This window comes from Eriocheir sinensis, chromosome 13, assembly GCF_024679095.1.
Source record: "Eriocheir sinensis breed Jianghai 21 chromosome 13, ASM2467909v1, whole genome shotgun sequence".
Lineage (NCBI taxonomy): Eukaryota > Metazoa > Arthropoda > Malacostraca > Decapoda > Varunidae > Eriocheir > Eriocheir sinensis.
The window spans coordinates 20,716,055-20,736,866 of NC_066521.1; the positions used below are offsets into that span (position 1 = coordinate 20,716,055).

The 20,812-nt window shown below is 49.3% G+C and overlaps 1 protein-coding gene across 1 annotated transcript in view; it reads right to left on the reverse strand.

The window, feature by feature from the left end:
- Positions 1-18,097, reverse strand: part of LOC126998165 (mothers against decapentaplegic homolog 6-like) — a 111,065-nt gene extending 92,968 nt beyond the window's left edge. Inside the window, exon 1 of the mRNA XM_050859606.1 lies at positions 16,450-18,097. Coding sequence (XP_050715563.1) covers positions 16,450-16,885 — 436 coding nt within the window. The 5' untranslated portion in view covers positions 16,886-18,097. The remainder of the gene's footprint in view (positions 1-16,449) is intronic.
- Between the last annotated feature and the right edge of the window lie 2,715 nt (positions 18,098-20,812).

Here is a 20,812-nt window from a genome sequence, read left to right on the forward strand (position 1 = left end):
TTCATTTGAGTTTTATATGTGTTTTTTGTTGATAGTCTTGATTTCGTGTTTGAAGAATAATCTAGACTCTTAGTATTTGTGCTTCTGATAAGTTATCATGATTTTTAAGAGAATTATAAACGTTCCAAACCTATATCTTTACTTGTTTCATATATTTTGCTAAAATTCACATAATCTAAAACATAAAGTAAGTTCCAAACCTCTATCAAATGTGTTAAAATAATTCAAATGTTTCTAAGAGCCATTTTAAACATTCTAAGCCTATATTCTCTTTTTTTCTTTTTTATAGATGTAATTTATAACATATATAAGCTCGAAACCTTTACCAATTGCCTTCAAAGAGATTCATAAGCATTCCAATCCTTTATATTCAACTTTATATATATATTGTGTTGTGACACTTATATTTTCAAGACGTTTATAGAGATTCCAAACCTTTACCAATAGCCTTCAAAGAGATTCAGAAGCACTCCAATCCTTTACATTCAACTGTTATATATTTTGCTGTGACACTTATATTTTCAAGACATTTATAGAGATTCCAAGCCTTCATAATCACCGGTATTTAAACTTTACTCGAGATAACTTTTTTCCGAGAGATTTAGGGAACTGATAAGAATTCCTTGACCCTCCGAGAACACGGCAATTACAAGAGAGTGATTATGCGAGCTTCTGACATCACTTGCAGACTTAATGAACATCTCGAGCATAAAATAAAACTAACTAGATAAAAAATAAATAACTCGACTGCATATTTGACTCCTAAAAAATGTAAAAACGTCAAGTTGGTAGCGTCATTTTTCGTTCGTTCAGGATACAACGAATTCATTATGCGATGCTGTGCTCTCTCTCCCTCTCTCTCTCTCTCTCTCTCTCTCTCTCTCTCTCTCTCTCTATGTGAGCGAGTGAGTCACAAAAGGCTCGCCGTTCAGTCAGCCCATAAGACGTCATGCAGAGATTAGATAAGAGAGAGAGAGAGAGAGAGAGATTAAGCTTCAACAGACGAGAGAGATGCTCAGTTCTCCCTTTCTACAGCCTCCTCCTCCTCCTCCTCCTCCTCTTCCTCGTCCTCGTGCGAAATAGAAACTAAGGAAGTCAAGAAAACGATGATAATAACGATAACGAACGAACACACACACACACACACACACACACACACACACACACACACACACACACACACACAAGCACACAGGCGGAGCTAATGTGGAGCAAGGACCTACACACACACACACACACACACACACACACACACACACACACACACACACACACAAATACACACCCCTTCCTCCCTCTCCCATCACACCCTTCCATACCCATTGCATCTCCCGGAAAACCCAAGTTACGCCCACACACACACACACACACACACACACACACACACACACACACACACACACGGGGTAGGCAGAGTAGAGGGCCCCAGGGCATCCCACACGATCAGGTTACCCCGCGCTGATCTACGTGGCGATAATCTGCTCTCCCGCCTTTCAGCCCACCTCTGTTTGCATGATACAGGCGCCGAGTTGCATTGCCGAGCCTGGAGCCGCGGAAACCCTGGGCCCGTATCCTCAAGCGCTTCAACCCTTCACATCAACTATTCCCAAATGCCAAAAAGGAGATCAATCGGGTCCTCATGCGTGTTTTTTTAGGTTCGTGGTACAGAAGAAGGGTCAAACTACTAACAGGGTCATTAAACTACCCATGGAAATGCCCCAAACCCCTATGAAATGTGAGTGTGTGAGCGGCTAAGTGTTTGAGAATATGCTCCTGGGTCCATCCTAAAACCTTCCGGCGCCCAAGCACACAGGGGTAGGTTCATGGCCCTGGTGGTAGTTTGACGCTTCTTCTGTACCGTGAACCTAAGAAAACACACATGAGAACCGGATTGATCTCCTTTTTGGTCTTTGGAAATAGCTGATGCATGAGAGCGAGAGAGAGAGGTGGAAGCGTCTGAGGATACCGACCGTGGACTGAGGTTGTTATATAAGACGAGGGAAGAAGAAGAGGCAAGTAGGGTTGGTGTTGTTGTTATCATTATTGTGTTATAGTGAGGAAATGAGGAGATATATATAGGTGCCGCCAAGTTCCAATATCCAGTTAGTTCGACCCCGCGCAAACCCTGGACCGAAATTGTTATATAAGACGAGGATAGAAGAATAGATAAGTAGGGTTGGATTTGTTATCACTGTTATTATTATATGTTATAGTGAGGAAATGAAGAGATATAGGTGCCGCCAAGTTCCAATATCCAGTTAGTTTGACCCCGCGCAAACCCTGGACCGAAATTGTTATATAAGACGAGGATAGAAGAATGGATAAGTAGGGTTGGATTTGTTATTACTATTATCATTATTAGCTATAGTGAGGAAAGAGAGGGGAGATACAGGCGCCGAGTTGCAACACCCAGTTAGTTCGACCCCGCGGATGCCTAGACCGAAGTTGTTATATAAGGCGAGGGAAGAGAGAGGAAAAGAAGAGTAAGGTTGAATTTGTTATAGTGAGAAAATGAAGAAGAGATATAGGTGCCGAGTTGCAATACCCAGTTAGTTCGACCCCGCGGAAGCCCTGGACCGAAGTTGTTATATAAGACGAGGGAAGAGAGAGGAATAGAAGAGTAAGGTTGAATTTGTTATATAGTGAGGAAATGAAGAAGAGATATAGGTGCCGAGTTGCAATACCTAGTTAGTTCGACCCCGCGGAAGCCCTGGACCGAAGTTGTTATATAAGACGAGGGAAGAGAGAGGAATAGAAGAGTAAGGTTGAATTTGTTGTAGTGAGGAAATGAAGAAGAGATATAGGTGGCGAGTTGCAATACCCAGTTAGTTCGACCCCGCGGAAGCCCTAGACCGAAGTTGTTATATAAGACGAGAATATAGAGAAGGATAGAAGGGTAGGGTTTGATTTGTTATTACTAGAAGAGATACTGGCGCCGAGTTGCAATACCCAGTTAGTTCGACCCCGCGGAAGCCCTGGACCGAAGTTGTTCTATAAGACGAGAATATAGAGAAGGGTAGAAGGGTAGGGTTTGATTTGTTATTACTAGAAGAGATACTGGCGCCGAGTTGCAATACCCAGTTTAGTTCGACCCCGCGGAAGCCCTGGACCGAAGTTGTTATATAAGACGAAAGGATATAGAGAAGGGTAGAAGGGTAGGGTTGGTATTATGGAGAGGGGGATCAAAACGCATCATTATTCGAACCTCCAAAGACACTTCCCTCATACTCGAACTTAAGTTATTTTGTTATAGCGAGGAAATGGAGGAGAATAGGACAGTTGATTTTGTTGTTACTTCAGTTATTTTTGTTATATAAGAAGAGAAAATAGAGGAGGGTGAAGAGTAAGGTTGTTGTTATCGTTGTTGTTATTGTTGTTGTTATTGTTGTGATATTTTAGAGTATTTTGGGACTGGGTTGTTTGTTCTTAGTTTCTTCCTCTCTCTCTCTCTCTCTCTCTCTCTCTCTCTCTCTCTCTCTCTCTCTACCTGGGTCCCATCTGTTCATCTCATCAGCAGGGCAAAGGGTAGAGTCTATAGGGGGTCACACACACACACACACACACACACACACACACACACACACACACACACACACACACACACACACACACACACAGCATCTTCCTCCTCTCCCTCCCATCCTCCTTTCCTTCCTTCCTTCCCTCCTTCCTTCCTTCCTTCCTTCCCTTTTCTTCCCTTCCTTCCCTTCCCTTCTCTTTTCTTTTCTTTTCCCTTCTTTTCTTTTCTTTTCTTCCCTTCCCTTCCCTTTTCATCCCTTCCCTTTTCTTCCCTTCCCTCCCTCCCTCCTACTCTTCCTTTCCCTTGGTTCCTTCCCTTCCCAGTCTCGCCCTGACCTATCCCTCTCCTTACTGCGCCAAAGAAGGGTTAGGTTAAGGCTTTGGGGCTCTGAACTAGGGTTAGAGAGGGTGTATAAGGTCAAGCGAGAGAGATACTGACTAGAACCTTTCCATTCTGCCCCATTCCTGTCTTGAAACGTCCAGAAATAAGAGGAAATAAAGAGGAACGCGATAGGGTTAGGGTAAAGGGTTCTAGTTCTAAATTAGGTACTGGAGGGACAGGGAAGATATGCTATTTAAACCCTTTCTTATCTAACCCCCCGCTGCCCAGAAGAAGGAGGAGGAGGAGGAAGTAGGAGGGATAGGGATAAAGAGATGAAGAAGGGAGAGAAGGAAGAGGAGATAGGATAAAGGAATTGAGGGTGAAAGATAAAAGGGAGAACAGAACAGGGAGGAAAAACAAAGAAACAGAGCAGAAAAACAATTAGGAGGAGAGAAATAGGACCGATAGAAGGATACAATGAAGTGCTGGGAGATGAGAGGAGGAAAGAGGAGGAGGATGAGAAGAAGGAACACTTAGAAGGAGAAGAAGGAGGTGTAAGAATGAAGAGAAGGACTGAAGGGCCGGGAGATGAGAGGATGAGGAAGAGGAGGAGGAAAAGAAGAAGGAGGAACATAAACGAGAGAAGAATATCAGGACAGGGAGAAAGAGGAGGAGGAAGAGAAAGAGAAGCTAAATTTAGAAGCAGGAGGAGGAAGAGAAAGGAATGAAGAAGGGAATGGAAGGAAGCAGAAAGGAGGAGGAGAAGAAGAAACAAAAGAAGGATGGAAGGAAACACCAGGAAATGAGAGGAGGAAGAAGCGGAGGAAGAGAAAGAGAAAGGAGGAGGAGAGGAACAGTAACAAAAGAAGGAAGGGAAGATGCAACGCCCGGGAGATGAGAGAAAGAAAAGGAGAAAGAGAAAGGAGGAAGAAAGAAAATAAGGAACAATGAAAGGAAGGAGGGGGAGGAGGAGGAGGAGGAACGAGAACGGGAGGATGCAACGACCGTGAGATGATTGAGATGAGACAAACCCAAACTGCATCTCTCCTCAAAGGCCTTGGTGCAGCATCACTGGCCGTATCAGTTGGCTTGTGGCGCGTCGTGGCGGGCCTGCGATCCATCAGACTTCAGAGTAATGACCTTTAAATAAGCGACAAAGTGGCCTTCGATCTCATTATGGCCTTGTTTTTGTGCTGGCCCGAACCGCCTGACTCCAGCGTGCCCCGCCTCGATGCATCAGGCTAAAATGAGACGCTGGGTTCATGGACTACGGACCTTCTCGCCTTTCTCTCTCTCCCTCTTTCTCTCCCTCTTTCTCTCTCACGGTTAATCTCTCTCCCTCTTTGTCTCTTACGGTTAATCTCTCCCTCTTTCTCTCTCACGGTTAATATATCTCCCTCTTTCTCTCTCACGGTTAATATCTATACGTGGCTTTCTTGGGTTGTTTGCTGAGCTATTCCCTCAACCTCTACCTCTTCCTCTTCCTCTTCTACCTCCTGGAATGAGCTAACTTAGGGTGGAAGGTGAAGAGAAAGCGAGAGAAGATCCTGACTGCATTCTCCTACTTGCTCCGTCGCTTCTTTCTCTCCCTCTCTTCCTCACTCTGTTCGTAGCCTATACCAGGGTCATGTACTAGGCTTTCTGGGTTCTATTACGGGTTGCTCTGTCCCTCCTTGCCTTCCCTCCCTCCGACACCCTTTACTTAGCTTACCTTCTTCATTTACTGTCTCCCTACCTCTCACTACTCTACCTCCCTTTTCCCTTCTCTTCCCTGTCTGTCTTACTTCTTTATTTATTTCCTACCTCTTCCACTACCTCCTTGCCTTCTAACAGCCTTCCCTCTCTATCTTCCTCCTCTTCTCTTCCCTATTATTCATTTGCTATCTCTAACTCCTTTACGAAAGCCAAGTTGGGGTTCAAGAAGAAAAAGCAGAAACCGTGAGTGTTAATACGGAAAACAAAGATGACTGTCTAGAGTTACATAGAAAAGGGAGACCAGGTTTTCTTATTCCTAGTATCGTGCAAAAGGATATTGAAGAATCTCTCTCCTTCCTTCCTTTCACGACGGCGGAGGCGGCGATGAAGGGAAACAAATGAGTGAGACGATACCCTTCTAAAAGCTCCCGGGGCATAGCAGGCGAGGGAGGGAAGGAAGAAAGGAAGAAAGAGACATAAAGAAAGAAGGAACAAGAAAGACAGGAAGGAAGGAAGGAAGGAAAGGACAGAAGAAAGGAAATGAAAGGAAAGAAGGAAGGAAGAAAGAAAGACATAAAGAAAGAAGGAACGAGAAAAAAGGAAGGAAAGAACAGAAGAAAGAAAAGGAAGGAAGGAAGGAAGGAAGAGAAAGAAAGAAGTAACGAGAAAAAAGGAAGAAAAAAACAGAAAAAGGAAAAGGAAGGAAGGAAGAAAAAAAGACAGAAAGAAAGAAGGAACGAGAAAGACAGGATGGAAGGAAAGGACAGAAGAAAGGAAAGGAAGGAAGGAGGAAAGAAAGAGAGAAAGAAAGAAGGAACGAGGAAAAAGGAAGAAAAGAACAGAAAAAAGAAAAAGAAGGAAGGAAGAAAGAAAGAAGGAACGAGAAAGACAGGAAGGAAGGAAAGAACAGAAGAAAGGAAAGGAAAGGAAGGAAGAAAGGAAAGGTCAAACACTGCAGACCACCTCGAGGCCGCGAAGGTAAATGTTTGTCCAGGGCTCAGTTTCCTCGTTAGTCACGTGTTACCCGGTTAAGGTGTTGGGGAGTCACTGGCGGCCGCGTGCAAGTCACCCTTCAGGATCCCACTGTGGTCAGTCATCTGTTTGCACGGCTTTATCACACCCGGGCCAGTACACGGCAGCCACGTCATCGAACTCACCGCCCTTTCTCTCTCTACTCGAACTCAGCTCCATATCGAAGAAGGAGGAGGAGAATAAACGAGAGAAGAATATAAGGACAGGGAGAAAGAGGAGGAGGAAGAGAAAGAGAAGTTAAAATTAGAACCAGGAGGAGGAACAGAAGCGAAAGAAGGGAATGGAAGGAAGCTGAAAGGAGGAGGAGGAGAAGCAACAAAAGAACGATGGAAGAAAACACCTGGAAATGAGAGGAGAAAGAAGAAGAGGAGGAAGAAGAAGAAGAGCTCCCATTACAACTGTTTTCCAAGGCCTCACAGAAGATTTACACTCACCGCCTCATCTCTCTTCTCGAACTCATGTTGTTCATCGTCTCGGGCTCCATTAAGGGGGGGTTGCCTTAAAATTAAAACATATACATTTACTTATTCTTGAGATGAATAAATAAGAGTTAGGATTTTGTTTTAAGTTAGGGGATGTTAGTAGAGAGAAGAACAATGGCTTAGGGAAGAGGTACTGAAAGAAAAAGGGGTTAGAGTTGCCGGGGGTGAGGTTAAGGGGGGGCTACTCTAAAATTAAGGGAAATGGGGTCAGGGTTCCGTTAAGACTATTTCCCAAGGCCTCAGAGAAGATTACCCGGGTTTTCATGCGTGAGTGTCCCGTTCATGGCGCAGAAGTCGTGTAAACTATCGCGAAACACTCTTTGGAAATCCCAGTAACTTCTAGGACAGGCTTTTCAGATAGGCGAACTGCGCTGTCGATACGTTTATGAATAGCAAGGACAAAAGTTGGGTGTATAAGTGCATTCCGTGAAGTTGAGTTTCTGAGTAATGTTGACACTGCACTTTCCCGGCGTCTAGACGAGTACACAGCGCGCATATCACTGAACTCAACCCTATCTCTCTTCTTGAACTGCGCCCTGTCGGAAAGGGGGTGTGAGTGCATTAAGTGAGGTTAGATAGGTACTCTTGGACACTTCAGGTTCTCACATCAAGTACTTTTACAGGCCGAAAAGGAGGAGGTTCATCGGGTTTTCATGAGTGTCTTTTCAGGTTCGTGGTAGAGAAGAAAGGGTGTGTGAGGGGATAGGTCAGGAAGGCTAGGTTAGGTTAGGTTAGGTTAGGTAAGGGAAAAGAAGGTTGGGAGGAGTGTGGAGAAAGAGTAGGGTGAGGAGGATGACTAAGGAAAGGTAAGGTAGATTAGGTTAGGTAAGGTACAGTAAAGGAAGGTATGGTATGGTACGTAAAGGGAAGGGAAGGGAAGGGAAGGGAAGGTTGGGAGGAGAGTAAGGAGAAAGAGTAGGGTGAGGAGGATGACTAAGGAAAGGTAAGGTAGGTTAGGTTAGGTAAGGTCGAGTAAGGGAAGGTATAGTATAGTACGTAAAGGTAAGGTAAGGTAAGGTGAGGAGAGTGAGAAAGAGTAGGGTGAGGAGGATGACTAAGGAAAGGTAAGTTAGGTTAGGTTAGGTTAGGTAAGGGAAGGTATGGTATGGTATGGTAAGGAAAGGTAAGGTTGGGAGGAGGATGAGGAGACTAGCTGAGGAAAGGTAAGGTAGTTAGGTTAGGTAAGGGAAGGTATGGTATGGTAAGGAAAGGTAAGGTTGGGAGGAGGAGGAGGAGACTAGCTGAGGAAAGGAACCACCACCAGGATCATAAAACTACCCATGGAAAGACCCACAACCCCTACTTGGCAAATGTGAGTGGTTGGGCGGCGAAGCATATGACAAGTTATAATCATCTCTTGTGTCTTGACGAAGTATTTTCTTGCATATCCAGACCTTCATCGTCCTTTCGGGTTGAGTCCCATGCTCCTCCGTGAAAGTACGTGAGAATAGGAGATTGTTAAGCATTACTGATACAGTGGCGAGGTATTTTAGTCCCACCTGGTCTTAGGGGGGAATGAAGACATGTTTAAGAGTGTGACAGGAGAGAAGGGTGATGTGGGTGTGTGGGAGATGGGTGAGTGAGTGCCTTGCCTTCTCTCCCTCTTGTTCTCTCCCTGTTGCCTTCCTATCCTCATCTTCCTTTCTTTATCCAGCTTCTCACCTCTATCCTCTTCCTAATTACCGCCCTCTCCTCATCCTGCCGCCTCACCCTTATCATCCTTGCCTTGCTTTCTCTCCCTGTTTCCTTTCTCCTATCCTCATCTTTCTCATCTTCCTTTCTTTATCCAGCTTCTCACCTCTATCCTCTTCCTAATTACCGCCCTCTCCTCATCCTGCCGCCTCACCCGTATCATCCTTGCCTTGCTTTCTCTCCCTCTTGTTCTCTCCCTGTTACCTTCCTATCCTCATCTTTCTCATCTTCCTTTCTTTATCTACCTTCTCACCTTTATCATCGTCCTAATTACCATCCTCTCCTCATCTTGCCTCCTCACCCTCCTCTTTCTCCTCACTCTCCTCTCCTAACCCGACCTAACCTAACCTAACCTAACCTAACCTAACCTTACCTTACCTTACCTAACCTAACCTAACCTTACCTAACCTAACGTAACTACCCCGACCTCCTTCCTCCTCCCTCCCCTTATCTTACCTTACCTGTCCTTTCACCCACCTTTCCTCCCTACCTCTCCCTCCTCTTCTGACCTGACCTGACCTAGCCTAACCTAACCTAACCTAACCTAACCTAACCTTACCTTACCTTACCTTACCTAACCTAACCTTACATTACCTTACCTTACCTATCCTCACCCATCTCTCCTTCTCTCCCTTTTCATCTTTGTTCGCTACCTTCCTCTCCATCCTCTCCTCTTCTGACCTAACTTAACCTAACGTAACCATCCCTCCCTTCATCCTCTTTCCCCTTACCTTACCTAACCTAACCTTACCTATCCTTCTCTCCCTCCTCTCCTCTTCTGACCTAACCTAACGTAACCACCCCTTCCTCCTCCTCCTCCTCCTCCCTCCCCCTCTCCTCCTCACCCCCCTTACTCCGAACTCGGTTACTTGCACAGCTGACTCCAGTATCACGCCCGGACCCCGCTAGCACACACCTGGACCCCGTTAGAGCCACTTCCTCGAGTCGGCAGCAAGGTCGTTGGCGCCAGACCAGACCTCAACCACAGAATCAATAGTGAATTCAGACTGACCAGGTGTGTGAGGGAGGACTCAGAAATGCACGTAGTAAAGGGTTCAGGGTTCAAATCTCCTTTTTTTCACCCTTCTTTCCTTCTAGCCGATTTTTGAGTTACCTGTATTTCGAAAAGAGGTTAATTAGGGTGACCAGGTAGATAGGACTCAGAAATGCACGTATAGTAAAGGGTTCAGGGTTCAAATCTCCTCTTTTTTTCACCCTTCTTCCCTTCTAGCCGCTTTTTGAGTTGCCTGTATTTCGAAAAGAGGTGAATTAGGGTGACCAGGTAGATAGGACTCAGAAGTGCACGTATAGTAAAGGGTTCAGGGTTCAAATCTCCTTTTTTCACCCTTCTTCCCTTCTAGCCGATTTTTGAGTTACCTGTATTTCGAAAAGAGGTGAATTAGGGTGACCAGGTGTGTGAGGGAGGACTCAGAATGCACGTAGTAGGGTTTCAGGGTTCAAATCTCCTCTTTTTTTCACCCTTCTTCCCTTCTAGCCGATTTTTGAGTTACCTGTATTTCGAAAAGAGGTGAATTAGGGTGACCAGGTGAAGATGACGTTGAAATGACGTGTGTAGTAAAGGGTTCAGGGTTCAAATCTCCTCTTTTTCACACTTTTTCCCTTCTAGCCGATTTTCGAGTTACTTGTATTTCGAAAAGAGGTTAATTAGGGTGACCAGGTAGATAGGACTCAAGAAATGCATGTGTAGTAGAGGGTTCAGGGTTCGTATCTCCTCTCTCTTATTCCTTTTTGGTCTTCCTCTGCCTAGCTTTCGGAAGTGGATTTAAACTGACCAGGTATAGACTCGGGAATGCACGTATACTGAGGGTTCAGGTCTCGAAGCTCCTCTCTTTATCCTTTCTTACCTTCCCACTCTCTTTGTTTATAGCTTTCGGGGTTGCTTATATTTCGCATAGAAGGAGAGAGGAGAGGGGCGTTTACTATCCTTCCTGTTCCAAGTGGATTTAGAGAGACCAGGTGTACAAAGGAATGAAATGCATGCAGGGGAGGGTTGACAAGGAGGACGAGGACGAGAAGAGAAGAGAAAAAGAAGACAATCGCCTGGAAAAAAAGAAGGGAGAGGAGAAGGAGGAGGAGAACAAAGAGAAACCGTAGGAAGAGAGGAGAAACAACAGAAAGCTGACAAAAAGGGAAGGAGGAGGAGGAGAAGAACAAAGAGAAACCATAGAAAGAGAAGAGAAACAACAGAAAGCTGACAAAAAGGAAAGGAAGAGAAAGAGAAGAACAAAGAGAAACCATAGAAAGAGAGGAAAAACTATAGAAAGATGACAAAAAGGGAAGGAGGAGGAGGAGAAGAAGAAAGAGAAATCGTAGAGAGGAGAAACAATGAAAAACTAAGAAGGGAGGAGGAGGAGGAGAAGAAGAAAGAGAAATCGTAGAGAGGAGAAACAATGAAAAACTGACAAAAAGAAGAGAAGGAGGAGAAAGAGAACAACGAAGAGAAACCGTAAGAAGGAGAGGCAACAATAAAAAGTGGACATGAAAGAACTAGACAAAAAAAAAAAAAACTGATGGATTTGGGTTCTGCGTCCTGAAATCAATCGCCATGACAGGTTAACAGGTTTTCCAAGACTGCCTGGCTGACCGGTTGACTGGCTGACTGGTTAACTGTCATGCACAATCTTCGAATCGCGCGGCGCCGTCATGAACACACAGCTGGGAGGGAACGAGGCGAGGTCAGGCTGTCAGGTGGTCAAGATGCCGGGGATAAGGACCTCGGCTCTCTCCCACCTTGTTGTTTGTCTGTCTGTCGGTTTGTTTGTTGCCTTGTGTTGTTGTTGTTGTCTTGCTTATCTCTTGTTTGTCTGTGTTGTTTTGTCTTGTCTTGTTTTGTTTTGTGTTGCTCTTGTTGTTGTTGGTGGTGGTGGTGGAGGTGGTGGTCTCCTAGTGTCTGTCTGCTAGTGTTGTTGTTGTTGTTGTTGTTGGTGGTGGTGGTGGTGGTTCCTTCCTCTGTCTGTCTGTCCGCCTGACGATGACGTAATGGAAAGCTTCAGGACCATATTCCTAACTTTAACATTTCGGCTCCTAAGAATACACACACATTTGATAAGACTTTCACACGGTAGGACTTGTGGTGGGCATTTCCATGGGTAGTTTCCTGGCCCTGGTGGTAGCCTAACAAAGACTCTGTGCCATGACGGCGAAAAGACACTCTTGAGAACCCGATCAATGTCCTTTTTCTGACCTTGGAAAGTGATGTGAAAGGCGAAAGCGTCAATACAGATACTGAGGGGAGGGTAGTTTCATGACCTCGGTGGTAGTTTGACCAGGCTTCTATAGTACCATGAACGCGAAAAACACTCTTGAGAACCCGATCAATGTCCTTTTTCTGACCTTGTAATTGATGTGAAAGGCGAAGGCGTCTAGGAATACAGATAGTGAGGGGCGGGTAGTTTCATGACCTCGGTGGTAGTCTGACAAAGTTTCTGTAATACCATGAACACGAAAAACACTCGAGAACCCGATCAATGTCCTTTTTCTGCTTTTGGAACTTGATGTGAAAGGCGAAGGCGTCTAGGAATACAGATACTGAAGGGAGGGTAGTTTCATGACCTCGGTGGTAGTTTGACAAGGCTTCTAAGTACCATGAACACGAAAAACACTCTTGCGAACCCGATCAATGTCCTTTTCTGACCTTGTAAATTTATATGAAAGGCGAAGGCGTCTAGGAATACAGATACTGAAGGGAGGGTAGTTTCATGACCTCGGTGGTAGTCTGACCAACGTTGCCAGATTGTCGTACTCGGCCTCCTATGTTTGCCAGTTTCCGACCCCAAAACTGCCTCCTCGACCCCAATAACTGCCTTCATATATAATTATCGTTAAAGTGGTTAATCATTGGTGTTTTTGGGTAATAGTTATGACCCAGAAACCGGTAAATACGAGGCTCTGAGTACGATAATCTAGCAACGGTGAGTCTGATAAAGTCTCTCTACCCCATGAACACGAAAACACTCTTGAGAGCCTGGCTAATCACCTTTCCGGCCGTTGGTAAGTGGATGAGAGAACCGGAAACGTCTGCAAATACCGACCAACTCCTGTCTTAAGCTTACGTGGGGGAGGGAGGGGGGGGAATGCAACGCCCCCTTCCCCCCTTTCACCCCACCCTCCGTCCAAGCTAAGGGACTCCCCGCTTAGTCATCTCGCCTTGGCCGGGGTGAAGAATGGCCCGTAACCAGCGAGGCGTGAGAGGGACGTGAGGGGCCGACCTACAAGTGTTGCTAAACGTTCCGGGTGTTGCTCAACGTTCTAATGTGTTGCTAAACGTTCTGGGTGTTGCCAAGCGTTCAGAGGTCCTTTAAAGCATGGGAGAGTGCCGAGTCAAAGGCCCCCCTCCGTAGTAAGCAACGACGAAGGAGACTCCCAACCCAGACCAAGACCAAGTAGCTGCAGAGGCGCCGGAGAAGAGTAGACCAAGTGTCCTTTGCAACGGCTCCCAATGTTAGGTGTGTGATGGGAGGGGATGGAGGGAAGGGAGAGGCAGGAGGAGGAGGTAAAGGAAAACCCAGTAATCTTATACCTGGCGTGATGGAGTTAAGGAGGCGAGGGATGACCAGAAAAAACGAAGATGAGGAAGAGGAATGAAGAAGCGGGGCAAGGAAGGAAGAGGTACAAAGGATGAGAAGGAGGATGAAGAAGAGGGATGAGTAGCTGAGAACTGGGAAGAGGTGAAGAAGAGGAAGTAAGGAAAGGATGACAGGTGTAGAAGAGAATGAAGAAGGATGAGAGAGACGATATGTGAAGAAGAAAGAATGAGGAGGAGAAACGATAATAGGACGAGGAAAATGAGGAATAGAAGAGAATGGACGATGAAAACAGAGGTAAGGTATATAGTCAGGAAGAGAGGAAGAGATAAACAAAAACAAGAGAATGAAGAAGGATGAGAGAGAGGATATGAGAAGAAAGAATGAGGAGGAGAAACGATAATAGGACGAGAAAAAGAGGAAAGGAAGAGAATGGATGATGAAAACAGAGGTAAGGTATATAGTCAACTGAGGAAGAGAGGAAGAGATAAACAAAACAAGAGAATGAGGACCCCAACAAAACAAGTCAGACAGAGAATGAGGATGAAGATGACGATGAGGATAAATTTTGAGGACGACCCCTTTGACGTGCAGTAACCCCTCAGAACATCCCTTCCCCTCCCTTCTCCCCTTCAATCATGAGGGAGGAGGGGGAGGGGGGTCTGGCTGAAGGGGTGACATGAGTGAAGAGGCGGAAGGTAAGGAAGGGAAGCGACAGGTATTAAAAGAAAGGTGAAGATATATATAACCCTTGACACTGGCCCTCCCCTTCCTCCCCCCTCCCCCTCTCCGTTCAAGCATGAAGAAGGGGATGACGTGAATGTGATGGGGTGTTGGGGAGGATACCTGGGGCCTTGCTGGGGAGGAAGGAAGGGAGCAAAAAGACTGTATATGAGGGCAAATCGTTAGTATGGGAAGAAGGAGGAGGAGGAGGAAAAGGAAGGAGGTAGAGGAGGGAAGAGGAAGATAAGGAGTTAAAAGAAGATAAGGAGGAAAAAGGAAAATGAGGAATGAGGAAGAGGAAGGGGGAGGTAGAGTAGGAGGAAGGAAGAGGAGGAAAAAAAGGAGGATAAAGAGAAAGAAGGAAAAGAAGAAAGGGGGTGGACGAAAAGGAAGAAGAGGGGGAGAAGGAAGAAAGAAGAGGAGGAAGATAATGACGAAGATGGTGATGAGAGACAAAGATGAGGAACAAGAAAGAAGGCAGAGGAGGCAGATGAGGAAGGAAGATGAGGAAGGTAGATGGGGCAGATGAGGAAGGAAAATGAGGAGGATGGACGAAGATGAAGACGAAGAAGGAAGGAAGAGGAGGCAGATGAGGAAGGAAGACGAGGAAGATGGACGAAGATGAGGACGAAGAAGGAAGGTAGAGGAGGTAGAGGGACGTTCGTAACATCCAAATATAGGGCGAGAGAGGTAGAGACGATTGTAGAGGTGGTCGTGGGTGGGGTCAGTTCCTTATAAGCCTGCAGGAGCCTCGGGAGGAATCGGTAGCGGGAAGCGAGGGTCCTGCGTGGGTGGGAAGGATCCTTGGGGAGGCGGGGGGCGGCGCGGCTCCACTCTGGCGGGCGGGGAGACACTTGAGGGAGGCCGGGAAAAGCCTCAACCCTTCCCCTCCTCAACTCCTTCCTCCACCGCCCCCTTCTCTGAGCTCTCGCCGCTTCGCTCACCTCGCTACCTCGCCTCCACCGCTGCCCTGATCAATGCTAACGCCAGGACAGACAGAAAGGACACCGTAAAGGATATCTAAAGCCTCCTATTGCCTCCTCCTCCTTCGCTTGCTTCTCGGCTCCTCCTTCCTCCTCCTCCTCCTTCCTCCTCTTCGCCAGGTCGTTTGCGTGCTAAATAAAACGAGTAAAAAGTGACAAAAACATGAGGTAATGGAGCCTAACGGGTGCCAGAGAGAGAGAGAGAGAGAGAGAGAAAAGCGCCCCCCCCCCCCAGACGGAGCCACAGAGAGAGCCACAGACGCCGACGGTAGGCTCGCTCAATGGCTGGCTCGCTGGCTCCCCGCTGCAGCAAAACCATGAGTCTCTATATTCGGCAATCATCTCTTGAGGCGAGGCGCGAGGGACGTGAGGCGGCTCTCAACTCACCACCAAGACGACCTCGAGAGCCTGCTGGTCTGTGACGCTTCCAAAGAAAACACGGCCGAGGTGCTCTCTCTCTCTCTCTCTCTCTCTCTCTCTCTCTCTCTCTCTCTCTCTCTCTCTCTCACGTGAGGAAAACAAGGCGGCGACCAAGAGGCGCCGATGTTACGTGTGTGTGGCAATGGCTCAGAATCCACATCCTCCCCCTCACGGCTGCTGCTGATGGTGATGATGACACTACCCCTCCTCCCTCTCCCTCCCCCTCCCCGCCGCCGCCACCGCCACCACCCCTCCCCACCCCTTCCTGTCGCGACGCCTCTTTCTGACAGGAGCAAAACCGTGAGCTGCAGGTAAGACAGCAAGAAAGCCGAGCCGCCCCTTCCCCCTCCTTCCCCCTTCCCCCCCTGCACACGGACGGCTGGGCTCACTGTTACATCCCGGCGGCGCCGAGTAAGATTACCTGCGCGTCGCCGCCCGGCCCGGCCTTGTTCCCGGCGTTATCTGTCCCTCTACGTTGCCATCCCGTAGCGTGTTATCGCCCCGCACGCCCCAGCCCCGCCGCAGCCCCCACCCCGCCCCGCTGCCCAATGCTTCACCGTCCAGGCTCGCCGCTGCGTCTCGTGGCTCAGGTGTCGCCCGCCCCCCGAAGTGAAGGTTGTGACGGCCGCGACTCGTCCCGACACACACACACACACACACACACAGCCTCGCCGCCAGCAGATGTCCGTTTCAGAAGCTCATTAAGATGCACGTCGCGTTAACTACTGACTCGGACACTTTTTTTGGAAGCCGCGTGTGCTCGGCCCTGATGGAAGTGTCAGAGGTCAGTTTTTTCTCCGTCTCCTTTCTGAGGGAGTTACCCCGTTGTGCCGCGGCGGCTCGCTGCAAGGCTGACGCGCCCCTCAAAAAGCAAGCCTTTGTGTGTCGCCCCGCACGGCCCGGCGTGGAGGGCGCGAGGCTCCTGCACCAGTGGCCGCCGAGCAGCAACAACACGAGTGTACGTGCCAAGGCGCCGCCCCGCCGTGCTCCCACAGCGAGGCGTCGGGTTACAGGACAGCCGGGGCTGCTGGACTCACCTGTCTGGAGTAGTCTGGCCCAGTGGTAGGGGTTGGCACACACGTAGACGTGATCGTTGCGGGCAGCACACGAGGGAAGTCGCTGCAGGGGCGTGGCGCTGTACTGGCTGGCGCTGAGCAGGTCCGGCCACCGCCACACCCACACCATCAGGAGGTGGGGTGGCAGGGAGCGGCCGCCCACGCACTCCACGCCCACCTCGCGGGGCACCAGCACGCACTCTCCGGGGTCACCGCCGCCAGAGTCGAGGGCGGCCACCAGCAGCTCCAGCTGTGGCTCCGTCAGGCGCCGCAGGAGGTGGAAGGCGGCAACCTTGAGCTGCTGGGCAGCGGCCTCCTGCTGGCTGGTCTCCTGGTGGGAGGCGTCGCCCAGGCCAACCTTCCGTGACTTCCACGCCCGCTTCACCAGGGCGGTCTTCCTGGAGCGGAACATGAACATGAAGCACGGGACGGCGCCGCCCGGGCATAGCTTGGAGGTCGAGGCGGCCCCGCCCAGCCCGCGCGCCCACGCACACCACCCTCCGTCACCCCGCCCGCGTCGCCCACACTCGCCGCTGCTCCTGCCGCTGTGGTTACTACAGTCGCTCCAGAGGCGCTCGGGGGCTACACCTGCCTCCGTGGTGGTGGTGGAGGGGGGGGAGGGGCAGAGGCAGCAGGGAAAGGTGGAGGGGAAGGCAGAGGCCGCCGCAGCTCCACCAGGGGGGCTCGCACCACATGGGGCCGCCGCCGCCCGCGCCGCCACAACACAAACACTGCCGCGGGTGGAGGCTGCTGCACCACCGCCACTCCTCGCCGCAGCGCCAGGGGAACGCTCGCTCTGAGAGACACTCGCCGCCTACAGGCAGGCACGAGACCGCATGCTGTCACCGCCGCACACTGACAACACTTGACACGGGCCGCCGCGGCCAGGCACGGGTACGCACACAGGTACACAGCAGTCAGGTGGAGGCTGTGCGCCGCCCCAGGTGTGGTGCTCGACTGGCGCCGCCTGGCTCGGCTCCACGGCGGCCCTGCACGCGCTCGCCACATCCACTATTTTCCTTCACTTATCCCGCCGCCGCGGGGCATGACACACGACCTGGCCTGCACCAACACGTCGCTGCGCACGCCGCCTAGGGCTCCTGACGATACCAGTGCCCGCAGTGACTTATCTCGCCGTCTGGAAACAACTAAATCCCTCGCCGGCACCTCGGCCTGGCGGCTGTTGCCAGCTTTCACGATGAATACATTATTTTATGTCACGGTGTTGTCAAGGGTCACGTTCGTGGGGGGAGAGGCATGCCAGCGGAGGTCAGGTCACCCGTAACTCACGCCGGGAAGTGTGTTGACCCAGGGGACGCCCGAGGGCCGCCTGACACACACACAGGTGGAGGGGCGCCGCCACACACGCGACAAACTACTCCCTCCCTCCCTCTCGCCGTCGTTCGTCTGATGGATATCGACGTGTTTATGCAACAGTTACCGCCCGTAATGCAGTGACTCAAGACTCCCGGAGCTGTACGTCCTTACTCCTTAGTGAGTCAGTGCGCGGCCTGTCCTCACGGTGCCGAGGACCAACTGACGGCGGCGGTGGTGATAGCTGAGGCTGGCGGTGGTGATGGTGATAGTAGTGATGCTGGCCGCCCTCAGTCCTCACCACTGACTATCTGCCTGACTGAATGGCTGACTGACTGACTCTGTGTGTGTGTGTGTGTGTGTGTGTCAGACTCCCACTTTCCTTAACTGGACCGCCTGTCGAGGCCACCCAAAGATCCTCCTCCTCCTCCTCCTCTTTCCCCTCCTCTTCCCCCTCCTCCTGTACAGTGCCACTCCTTGCCTCCCCCTCCTCCATCCTCTCTCTCCTTCCCTCCCTCCCTCCATATCCCTTCTCTTTACCCCCTCATCACCAGTGGCATTCCTCCTCCTCCTCCTCCACCTCCTCCTCCTATGTAACAGTGCCACCCCTTGCCATCCCCCTCCTCCTCCTCTTCCACATGTACAGTGCTACCTACCCCCTTGCCTTCCCTCCTCTCTCCTCCTCCTCTCTCCCCTCTTCCTTCTTCTTCTCCTCCTCCTCCTCATTACTCACGCCCGGCCACCAATCATAAATAGAGACGCTTCTTTAAGTTGTTTTCGTAGTCGACCGTCGATGTTGAATCCGCGTGTTGTGTTTGGGGTCTAATTACCGCTGCAACAGACAGTCTCTAATGCCCTGGCTATGTGTGTGTGTGTGTGTGTGTGTGTGTGTGTGTGTGTGTTCCGTCTGCCTGCCTGCCTCACACACACACACACACACACACACACACACACACACATGCACAGACACATATGCACTATCTAAAATATGTGTGTATATTATACTGGAATGTCTGTCAAGGTTTTTTTTAATTTATTTTTTTCTCATACTTCGAAAGATAAGTTAAATTATTTTTGAACTTATCTTTACTTGTATCTCTCATTTCTCTCTTTCACTCTCTCCCTTCTTGCCCTTCATTTCTCTCTCTTCCTCCTTTTCCTTCTCTCATTATTCCTTCCCTTCCTCCCCTGTTCCCTCTTCCCTTCGTTTTCCTCACCTCCTTCCTCATTCCTTCTCTCTCCCCTTTCATCCTCTTCTTCCCTTCCTTCGTCACTTTCCCTCATCTCATTTCTCCCTCCCTCAACCCTTTCCCCTCTTTACCCATCCTTCCCTCATCTCCCCTCTGCTTCTCCCCTTCCCCCTCTTTCCCCAGTCTCACCCCTCCTTACCCATCCTTCCCTCATCTCCCCTCTGCTCCTCCCCTTCCCCCTCTTTCCCCAGTCTCACCCCTCCTTACCCATCCTTCCCTCATCTCCCCTCTGCTTCTCCCCTTCCCCCTCTTTCCCCAGTATCACCCCTCCTTACCCATCCTTCCCTCATCTCCCCTCTGCTTCTCCCCTTCCCCCTCTTTCCCCAGTCTCACCCCTCCTTACCCATTCTCCCCCTCATCTCCTTCCCTTATCTCTCTTCCCCTACTGCTCGTTCATGTCCTGGAAGCTGCGATGCCCTAAGAACATCCCTTTATCTCGATCTCTCGCTTCATACGCATCGGCGCCTCAGAGAAACTGCCTAACCGGAGCACGCGATGGTCAAGCCTTGTCCACGCGATTATCCAACGTGCAATTACCATCTCCAGCATCGTAGTAATAATAATGATGCGAATAATAATGATGTTAGTGGTGATGGGATGAAGGTGATGGTTCCAGATGGGTTGTAAGTGGGGGAGGGGAAGGAGGGAGGGAGGGAGGGATGGTAGATGATGAGTTTTCTTTGGTTTCACTTAAGTTATTGTTGCTCTTTGCTCTTCTCATTTTTCGTCCAAACCTAATAGTAACGTTCTTCTCTCCCTCTCCTTCTTCGTCCTTCCCTTACCATCTTTCCTTCTCTCTTCTTCTTCTTTCCCTCCCTCTCTGCATCCTTTCCATCTTTCCTTCTCTTCTTTTTTTTCCATCTTTCCTTCCCCCTCTTCTTCCTTTCCTTTCCTCCTCTCCTTCACTCTCCTCTTTGCTCTCGCCTATTCCTCCCCTTCTACCTCTTCGCCTTCATCCTTTTCTTTCCATCTCTCCTATCTTCCCTTTTGCCTTTCCTTCCCTTTCCCCTATTCTTCTCATTTCCACCTCCTCATCTTCATATTTTCCTTTTCATCTCTTCCTCCCTCCCTTCCCTCTCCTTTCCTTCCACCTATTCCTCGTCCTCATCTTCATACTTTCCATCTCTCCGTCGCTCCCTTTCCTCTTTCTTTTCACCTGTTCGTCTTCCCCCCACCACCTTCTCGTCTCCCACAAACCTTCCCTTCCCCCTTGGCCAGGCGCCGCTCCGCACACCGCACGTCCCTGTAAGGCAAAACTGTGCAAATTAGACACGGCAAGACGCGCCACGCAGCACACGGCGGCCTGACAGCTTGATTGCGCGGAGAATGAGTGGCCCATAAGTGCAAACCGCGGTAAGGATGCTGCAGCGGCGCCCTCCTACTGATTGCTATCGAAGAGGATGGAAAAGAAGGTGAACTGTGGGTGACTAGGCGATTTCCTTTCCTCAAGAGCTGTGTTTCTTCGTTTAAGGTTCTGGAAGTGATTTTTTTAAGGCTTAGGGACTGGGAATAAGGCTTTGGAATAGACAATAGAGTAATGCACTATAATAGGACGGGTAGGCCCATAGTGTTAGTTCTCTCTTCCTAGGCTCTTCTACGTTCCATATGTGCAAGCTTACTTTCATGAGTAGAGAGTGCGAGAAAAGTCACTTGAGAGAGAAGGATGAGGAGACAGAACAGAGAAGTTGCGAGTGAGAACAGAAGAGGGGAAATTGTACGAGAGAGAACGTAAGGATGTTGCAAGAAAGAGAACGCAGGAAGTTGCAAAAAAAAAGAGAACG